The 10324-nt window shown below is 35.0% G+C and overlaps 2 protein-coding genes across 3 annotated transcripts; both read right to left on the bottom strand.

Annotated features, from left to right (window-relative positions):
- Positions 1-3766: 3766 nt before the first annotated feature.
- LOC111379516 (protein-lysine methyltransferase METTL21D) lies at positions 3767-6395 on the bottom strand. Of its 2 annotated transcripts, XR_002700055.1 has the most exons (3): positions 5630-6395; positions 4357-4702; positions 3767-3893 (listed from the first exon to the last, which is right to left on the bottom strand). XR_002700055.1 is itself a non-coding variant. In XM_023002906.1 (2 exons), exon 1 carries the CDS (start codon positions 6335-6337, stop codon positions 5648-5650), a length of 690 nt encoding a protein of 229 aa, XP_022858674.1. In that variant the 5' UTR covers positions 6338-6395; the 3' UTR covers positions 4320-4702; positions 5630-5647. The 2 variants fall into 2 exon arrangements, 1 of the variants encoding a protein (XP_022858674.1); XM_023002906.1 differs by lacking the exon at positions 3767-3893 and having other exon boundaries at positions 4320-4702.
- Positions 6396-7451: 1056 nt separating this feature from the next.
- On the bottom strand, positions 7452-10324 carry LOC111379519 (zinc finger protein NUTCRACKER-like). The gene is made up of 4 exons (XM_023002909.1): positions 10017-10324; positions 9779-9925; positions 9256-9652; positions 7452-8779 (listed from the first exon to the last, which is right to left on the bottom strand). Exons 2-4 carry the CDS (start codon positions 9879-9881, stop codon positions 7936-7938), a joined length of 1344 nt encoding a protein of 447 aa, XP_022858677.1. The 5' UTR covers positions 9882-9925; positions 10017-10324; the 3' UTR covers positions 7452-7935.

Here is a 10324-nt window from a genome sequence, read left to right as displayed (position 1 = left end):
AGAGAATTAAAGAGGATTTTTTTTCTTTCATAAAGAGACAAACAAATGCTAAGTTAGTGAGTATTAGAATTAAAGTTTTAGTAGATTTTAATAGAAATTGATGAAATTTGTTATTAAAAAGATGTGGATTTTATAAAATATGTGATTAAAAGTTGTGATTTTATAAATATGTGATTAAAATTTAGATTTGATCCAAGAACTAAGCTCTTATTTGAATCCCATTTTATCAAAAATTCATTTTCAATCACACATCCTCCAATAAAATAAATTTACACATAAACTGAGAACTTTTTCTAATTTTTTAACCATACATTCTTCAAAAAAAATTATTTCAAGGTATATTTTTCCTCCCAAAAGCTCAAACAAGGACTTAAATGTTAATCTTTTAATTAAACAAAAGGGAAAAATTGTATGGTTGGTTTCTCTACTATTTATGATTTTGTATAACTTTTGAACTGCGACAGTATAATAACTTGATCTTTTAAGTGAGCTCAAGAGGCTAAGTGCTTCCTAAGAGTTTGTGCATACTCGTATCTCGATCAAGTTAATAGAATGTTTACAATATGTTATCATAAATTTGCAATTATCGCGTGCATAACGGTTCCTTAACTTCCGAAAGTTTACCTTTGCGATTGTCAACCTTCAATCATGTGAAATATTGTTATATATTATCAAATTGTTTTTAGCCACACATTTCTTTTGACTTGCTCAATTTCTTTTTATTTAAATCTTTTTGCATTATTTCAACTTAATGACAAATAATTTTTTGCATTAATTTAATGAATAATGTTATTTAACATCGGTGGCTCTAGAGCACCAATTTAAGTAACCATTTTTTATATGTTTAATTAAATAAATCATGTGAGATTACATTTAAATGAATATATTATTTAATGTCATGAATTGTCACTTAAATTGGTGCTAAATACTAATGGTACTGAATAATATTATTCTAATTTAACAGCGATGTTGAATAGCAATGTCTAGTGGTATTACTGACAACAAAATGTGAAAGCTTATGACCAAAATGTAAAGAAATAAAAGCTTTTGAAAAATGTCTAAGATGGAACAAAGGTTGAGCCAATGATTTTTCCTAATTATAATGCATAAACAACAAAATTCTTGCCTACAGTATAGAGTCCTTAAATGGAAGATGCTCTCTATTTTAAAAGAACTGCATACAAATATAGTGAAATCACTCTATTTTGCTTGAAATTTAGCCCAATGGCTATACATTTTCATCTCAAAGCTGGAATTAACAGTGCACTTTTGCAAATAGACTTTTGCACAGAATAATAAGTTTTTGGGCTAAGTAGAGAGCAGCATATGGAGTTAAATGAGGATACGCCTCATTAACCACTGCAGAATGAAAATCCAAATATGTGCATTAGCACAAATTCATCAGTTTAAAGAATTACAACGAATGGTTTTGTATCCTCAAGATTCCCCAAGAAATAAAGTCTCACACACTCCTCCAAATTAGCAGGTGAATGAGCTCAAACATTACAATCTCTGCACACCCCAAATTAGTAGGTGAATGAGCTCAACATCACAATCTCTGGCTAAAACGTGCTGGGTAGGAACACAGATACGGGACTCTCAGAAGTTCATAGAAGCAGAAATAGGAAAATCATTTGTTGTCTCATAATGGATTTCATAAACCAAAATATTTGCAAAAATAGCATAATGTCCGAGGGCATGTTTTCTTGCAGTAAAATATACAATAGACAATACTGTAAAATCTGCCAAACAAGTACTGTGCCATCCGTCAAACAAGCCATAAATTATTTAGCAATGAAGAATACTTCCGTTAAGGAGCACAGAGAAAGAAGGGTCAGCAGGGGTAATAGACCACCCAAATTCCGTAGATATCTCCTTATGTGTAAAGCTATTTGATCAGAGCCACATCGCCCCTGTCCGTCTAGAGGGCTGATGTGGCGCCCCCATAGGTGGGTCCCTGCCTCTAGCACGGTTCATCTCCTTATATGTTCCGTTGACATAAAAATTTTGGTTCAGTGCAACTACAGTGCCAGACTCCGCCTCCCGCACCCCCAGCCATCCCTATAAGCTAGATTTCCTATTGACTTACTCCTATCATGTCCATTTTCCGATTTTAGGGGATCTGCAAGCTTCCGTTGGAGAAGTAACGAGTTCCATAAATCAGATATCCATTCGTGGCATGTTACTAATCCCCTGTTCGACATCCATTATTTGGAAACTCATTTTTCTACATACTCATTTCAACCATATAATCACACAATAAAATATTATGCATGTAAACTCAAAACTTTTTCTTACTTTTTAACCACACATTATTTTAAAAATCACTATTCAAAACATTGTTTTTCTCAAATGATGGTTGTCAAACAGGGGCTAAATCAAGTGGAATTGGAATTCAACGAGTCTAGTACTTAGTTTTTTGAGGAGCCTCTCATTGTTACATCAATAAAATTTTTCTATTATCTGGTGAGAAACTTCAAGTTTTATCTTAAAGAGAACAATGAATTTTTCCAAGTCATAGAAAGTTTTGATTCAAGTAGGCAACCTACCCACAATAGGTTATTTCTAAGTCCTGCCTTAGCAATTGCTTGTACTTACTTTGGTCATCAAATACAGAACAGCATAGCTACTGATACATTAATGCACTCAAAGTTCCAGACTGGCACCAATTCAAAGAAATATAACACACATTAAATCCTCAATCCATCCATACTTCATTATGAATTGGCATGATCCGTGAAACATTTATGCGATAGGTGTTGGGAATTGAGGCTAATTCCATTTAATTTGCTCATAGGATCCATGTTCTGAGAAAAATAATGAGATAATAATATGTAAAATGATAGAGAAAAATTTATAGACCCTCAATCATTTAGAATTTTAACACACAAAACCCTCCAAGTATCGTAGGAAAAATACCCTAAGCTTTATGAAACCCACCAATTTCTACTTTTGGAACAACCCACAAAGAGAACAAGAAAAAGGGGCTTACAATTTTTCTCTCTCAAAACCCTTAAGTCACGTACACAATAGAGAATAAACTACATCAATTTATAGGAGATTGTTGAATTCTAAGTCAAAATTGATTCAAAGACACGTTCCCTTGCTTTGGAAACATTGCCAAAATTTCAAACCAAATTTTGGCAGCCTTTCCACCAAAAAAAAAAAAAAGTAAATAAATAAAAAATAAAACCTACCTATATTTTATTTCTATTAAGAGTTTATGCCTTTTATTTTTAACATGGTTTGAATCAATATCCCAGAAGTCTCTACCTTGACAAAAAATAAGTCAAAACTCAATAATATCTTCTACAACTTTTGATCATGATTCTAGAAATTCGGTAAACTTTGGCAATCCCGATACTCAAAACAGAGAATTAACATGCTCCATTATATGAGTACAATCACCAAGATTTAACACAAGTTATAGGAACCTCATCATATCATATTGAACAAACTTGCTAAAACATTATAATGCAACCCCCCTGCATGACTTTCTTGGAGCTCCTCAGTCATCATCTCATCGACATCCATTCCACCACACTTTGCATCAATGTCAAGCCAGTGCTCGTGTGCAAATACGTGGATCGTTAGTAATAGCACATCCTCTATCTGTGATGCTCGAACTCTCTATTTCGATCGGAGTACTAGTATTGACACAACAGAACACGACACGAGTATGAAATATGGGACGGACACGACACTTTTCGATTGGACACGACAGAGTGGAGAAAGACGATGACGTAAAATTTCCCTTCTTTCTTTCTTTTTTTTTTTTTTTTTTTTTTTTTTTGCTCTCCTGTTTCTACTCTTCGGAGGAAAGGGGAAGGTCCGGCTATGTCATATCTTGAGAAGAGGAGGCCTCTGCCGCACAGTCGAAGCAGGAGGAGCGACTGGAGAGAAAGCGAATGCCAAACAATGAACTTCTTGGTTAACAACACTATGACTTTTATTGGGCTTCTAGATTAATAACACTTTGGACTTTTATTTCAATGCACGCAGTCTATAATTTACGATTTTGTTTGGCCCATTTATTCTTTATTTAATGAAATAATTATTAAAAAATAATTAAAATACATTAAAAAAATCTTAAACTTAATATTAATTTTCGAAAGTATATATTTATACAATAATTTATTATTTTAGTATAAATTCTAGTTGGTTTTAAGTGACATGTTCTATTTTTAAAAAATTCGCTACTTAATTATTATTTAACATTTTACAAGTGAATTTCTAGGGGGAAAAAATTGAAATTTGAAAGACATACATATCAGTGTTCGAAATTTGGATTCTTTTTAGCCATATCTCCATATCCTACATTTTGAAAAATATAAGTTTTAATACTTAGATACGTACCCGAGTACAAGCATGATAGTCCTCTATCATGACAACTAGCGCATTGCCATGAAGATGTACATATCTTACTTAGCGAAATTACCATCTCCTATAAAAAGAGACACAATGCCCATTTGAGTCCAAGAAATTACACGAGCCTGCTTCACCTTTCGAACAACTTTTCTTGATGTAACCAGGTTATCTATGTCAGATGGAGTTGTTTTCCTTCCAAAGATATGTGCAGTCCGAAATGAATCAACTCACCATTGACTTCCATCAAATATCTCCCCAATAACTTAAGTATCTTCTGCTTCAACACCCATCGTTGGGAATTAAGGCTAGGTCCCTTTAACTGGCCCATATGATCCTTCATCGGAGAAAAATAATGAGACGGAAAAATATAAAAGATAGAAAAGTTTATAGACTGTCATAGCTTTTCCACTATATGAAATATTTCCATTTAGAGTATATGCCTTCCTTTGTTTGGCACATTTTGAATCAATATCCCAAGAGTAGGATGTTCGCATGTCCAATTCAACAAAAATATTTCATTCATCATCACTATTTACTCATACTTCATGAACTCAAAAGATTCCAATTTTTTAGATAATCGTCGTTGAATCGAATTTAACCATATACAGAGTCACTAGGTTATTCTATGCTTCAGCAATTCATGCAAGTACACGTTCCTTAATAAGTTCCTTAAAGGTTGTAACTAAGCTCAAGCAAATCAAGATCAATAAAAAATTAGGCATCTAAGGCAAATCCAAGATTATTTCCAAAGTCAAATAGCAGGTTAATAAAAGAAGAAGCAAGCGATCACGTTATCTTTGTTTTCCTTCTTTCATAAACTTATTCACAATTGAGCCATCTATCCAGAAGTTGAAGCAGCCTAGAAAATGAATGAAGCTCTAATATTTATCACATCTTCAACTTATATCTTGATTTGTTGGTTCACATTCATGCTTGGAAAATTAAATCTGGAAATTATAATTGCTTATCCTTTACAAACCAGCATAATAAATTTATTGTTTACAAATCATTCACTGTTGTTCTATTCGTAGTTCCTCACATCATACACTGTATAAAGAAAATAAGCATGCAAAAACATTGTTCAACATTAACAAAGTATTATTCTTCCCAACAAAAATATGCAGACGGCCATAAAAGTCTCAGTTCACATAGCAAGTAACAAATGCAAGCCTGTTGGCACACACACAAAAACACAAACTAACCAGATTTTCTCATTTCCGATTCCGTTAGGCTTATAATTAAAAGGTGGGAAGATCTATACCCAAAATTGATAGATATGTTAAACATCCTGCTTTTTCTTCCTGAAAACATAAACATCAGTCTCCTCGTAAGCGTAGTCCGGGTGCAAATGCTCGTGTGGGATCTTCTCCACCTCAAAAACGGTCCCGCACATTTCCCAGAATAATTTATGAGCCTCCGGCGACCTCAGCTGGTAACCCAATAAAACGACACCGTCATCTGCCACCAAACTTTCCATTGCCCTAATTAACGGCGCCACCGTCTCCTCCAAATAAACCACGTCCGTCGCAATTACAAAATCAAAAGGCGGGCCTAATGCCTGAATCTGCTCCTCTTTCGCCCAATACAACTGGGCCGTCTTTAGGGTCTTCTTCAAAACTGGCTTGTTCCTCTTCAAATTGTGCTTTAGGGCTGGCATAACAGGAGCAATGTCTGTAATTACGACGTCGTGCAGGCCGAGCAGGTAGAGTCCCATGGCGGCTACTCCGCAGCCGGCTCCAAGCTCCACGCCTCGCTTGTTGGTGAAGTTTAGGAGGTCAGCATAAGGGTTGGTGGGGTGCGTATCACTCACGGCAAATGTTTGCGGGTGCCAGCGTTCGGAGAACTTGACTAGGACCAAGGAGCAGGGCCAGACAGAAGTGCCAACGTGCATCGAGCCGTTGTCTTGCTGAATGGAGAGGCGCGTGTCAAGCACCGGCAGGTCGATTACAGGCGAATCTGTGAATTTCATTCTTTTCTTTTCCTTTGGTTGCTGAAAATTTTTGCTCTCCTTAAAGCAGCTCTTCAGACTTTATGTTGTTGTTTTGGGTTGGGCCGCGTGCTTAATGGATCGAACTTGGAAGGATAATTTGTGCCATCCACTTCGGTAACGTACGCCTTATCAACGTCACGAGCCAGACCAATCCGTTCCGCCATATCAACGTACTCCTCTCGCATCAACATCTTTCTTTTGCTATTCGACGGATTTGACACGAGAAATCTTAACAACAAGTTTAGGAGGATTAACCAAAATAGAATCCGGGTCAACCAAATGAAAAATCAATACTTGTTAATCGTATTTCAAGATAATTAACACAAAATATTTTCATTGTTTGCATTAATTGTGCAAATCGTCCTTATCATTTCAAATTTAATAATTGCACCCTCATTTCAACATTTTTTTGTGGAGTTGATCGTTTCTGTCTCATTCTGTCAGATATGAGTCCTTACCATCTATTTTCTTCATTAAAGCATTTTGAAATCAATAATTTACCTACCTTTTAAATAAACAAATAGAAAAGAAAAAAATAATATTCAAAAATAAATAATTTTAGCTATAATTTAAACGTAAACGTAAATGTAAATGACTATTTTTTATCATATTACTCATACTTTGTGCTATATTTAAACTACATTTTTTTTTTGCTTGTATTTTCCTATTTTATAATAGATGGATATTGGTTTATTAAATAAACTGTCTTTTACAAATTTCATAGTATTGTTTACATGAAACCATATTTTTACAATTTATTTATGCAAAATTTTTATCATTTTCAAACATAATTGATAATAATAACTCCTTCATATGCAAATAATTAAACAGGAATCAGACCGAATTATTGTCAACTGATATGATTTTCTTTGAAACAAAATGATTCGAATTCGAAGATGATTATAAACGAGTTTTCAAGTTTTAAACAAATGATAAATTTCATCAATTCAAATTATTTGCAAATATATGATGAGATATATACTAGCATTTTAAATTAAATGCTAGACATTCATGTTTAGTACAACAATGAAAATTTTAACTTTTTTCCTTCTTTAATTTAGTTAGCTTCTCTAATCCATGTGAAAATTAAACCTTTTTCGGGTAATAGGAAAACTGTGATTCCATGCTACATAAGGCTAACAAATGATGATTAAGAAGCAATAAAGCCTACCTGAAACTAGATTTAGGCTTTTCTACCAATATTGGATTCCATTGTTAAATTCAGTTTGTGAAGATAACAACTAGAACTTAAATGGAACATAGAGCAATAATGGAGTTGTAAAGGTGCCTTTGCCCCCACTACACATTCCCTTTTACTAAAAAATATAAAGATGCCACCATTTGGTTGAATATGCATGGATCTTCCCGTTCAATTCTTGGATATAAATATATAATTTTTTATTCACCTCCCCTAAATTCCACAATTTCCTTTCTGCAAAGTTTCCACATACAAAACTCCTTCCTTTTTCTTTATCCCATCATCTCTCTCAGCAAGGAACTCCACTTTATTTTCATCTTTAATTTCATTCCTTGGGAAAATCATCATGTAAATCAGCAAATTAACTCCCCCATGATAGTCATATCCATCCATTGATTGATGATGGATGACAGATGGACTGTATGCCCACACCAAGAAAATCTCTAGTTTCTCCCTCTGTGATGTTTTCTTGATTCTGTATATGGTGGCGCATAGAGGGGTACATTTGAAGCTGATTCAATGCAGATAAATCACTTCCAAGACGAGTAGTTACTGCATTTTGGACTGGATTTTCAGTGCACTTGAGGCCGAAGTTTCCTAGGAGTGATGGGTCAGTTGTGGTGGCTCCTATTTCGGCAGCTTTCTGCAATAAAGCTGTTGCAGACATGTTTGCTGTTGAGGATTGATGGTGGGATTGATGTTGAGTGCTAAACAAAGATGGAGCACTCCCACCAAGTTCTTTAGCATTGATATTACTCAAAGGAAGTGAATTGCAGCTTAACTGATCATCAGAAGCTTTCGTGGAATTAAGATTTTTCGTGAAATCCCAATTCAACTGATAAGTAGTTGTTGGTGCAGGAGGGTTTGATGCGCAGGGATTAACAAGTGGATCAGTACAACTGTATACTGCACCTAAGGAACTGATAGAAATTCCCATTTGGTGCATTTCTTGAAAATTTTTGCTTAGTATATCTTGATTTTGGGAAGGCTGCTGGCTCATATTCCACAGAGTAAGGCTTCTTGTCATTGGATCATTAATTTTTTGAGGGTTGCAAGAAATTGGCTCGAAAATGGAAGTGAAACGCTGCCCCATACTAGGTCCTAGTGAGAAGTGATAATTGGTATGGCCTGCATGGTTTTCCATGTGAGATGCTGCTTTTATCCTTGCTGTCTCCTCGGCCAAGGCATCACAATATGCCCTGTGAGTGACGAAGCTATCTCGCCTGTTCACAGAATTAATCCCAAAACAATTACTAGTGACTTGCTTGGTGATTGTACAATATTTGGACAATATTACCGAAGAAATGAAATAAAATTATTTAGTTTGATCTATTAATGCTTAGTAAATGTACTCTAATCGATCCACCAAGACATGAGGCTATTCACAGCCTATAACTATAGTCTATATATTATCAGAGCATAACAAGAAGTCTAATAATTATTGACAAGAGAGCCAAGTAGGACCATATTTTTTAGATGAAGAAAAATGGTATTGAAAATCACACATCTTGATTAACAATTTGTCTTCACTAGCGACCCTCTCACTTTTGAACCCCACCCATACACAAAAGAGGGTATTGTTCTATCGTAAGTTTCATTGATCACTTCATATTTTCTTGTTCTTGGGTGGTCAGAAAATCCTTCTTCTTTAGAGGATGCCATTAATTGGGCAACATAAGGTAAGAGAGTGATAAAATACCTTGAAAATATAGTCCCGCAGTCACATTTGTATTCCCTAGTACCACAAGTCTTGGAGTGAGCTTTCCAATCTGATTGCACAGCATATCGTTTAGAGCATTTCTCACACTTCCACTTTTTCTCCCCATGCTTTCGACAAAAGTGTTTTTTTATGCCAGTTAGGTCTCCGAGAGCCCTCGATGGATGGTTGTGAACGCAGCCATTTTCAGGGCATATGTAAACGCGTTTTCGCACTTCTTTGCTACTCCTTTGCTTCAGCTTCCATGGCAGGTTGTGCCCTCTTCTATGCAGTTGCAAGTTTTGATCCCTCTGGAAACCCTTTCCACATATTTCACACAAGAATCTGTTGGTGGCCATTAGAGTCTTCGGGGACAAGGCTATCACTTCAGCTTCAGGATCTGGTATACAAGAACAGATTAATTATCACATCTTCAATGGAATAACACAAATTACTAAAGAAAATATATTGAATATATTGATGCTAGAAAATCTATGAATATATATAAAATTGTAAGCTTGATTACCTGGGTTTCCAGGAAGGCTTCGCTTCTTCTTTACTACAGGTTGAGGATTGGATCCACTAACTTGATTTTTAGTGGAACCAGTTGAAATTACTTCATCTGTCATCTTCTCTACAACTTCTATAGGTCTCTTTTGGTTTCAAATTCAATCTGCAAGAGAAATTCAACAATTTTTTTGTCAAGCAAAAACGTGGAAATTTGCAAGAAACAAGCTAAAGGTACTTTTAGCTCTGATACAAACCTTAACACCACTAGCTTATAGATGCAGGATTAGATCTCTCTCTTTCTCTCTCTCTACATATATATACATATCTTTCTCTCTCTTCTCTCTCTTTCTCCTGCAGGGAGTATTAGTGATGGAAGAAAGAAAAACTTAACAGAGAATGAATGGCTAATCAAAGTTTCCAATCTAATAAGTAACACAAAGGAGAAATGCCTTTTTCTCTTATATTGCAGATATTTTATTTCTTTCTGTGGAAATCCACGGAATATAATTTCTCGTCTCAAAAAAGAATATTGGGGTTTTCATGGGAGGCGGTGAAAAGTGAA

This window comes from Olea europaea, unplaced genomic scaffold (assembly GCF_002742605.1).
Source record: "Olea europaea var. sylvestris unplaced genomic scaffold, O_europaea_v1 scaffold1998, whole genome shotgun sequence".
NCBI lineage: Eukaryota > Viridiplantae > Streptophyta > Magnoliopsida > Lamiales > Oleaceae > Olea > Olea europaea.
The sequence above is the reverse complement of the archived record's forward strand: the minus strand, read 5'-3'. Positions and strand labels throughout refer to the sequence as shown.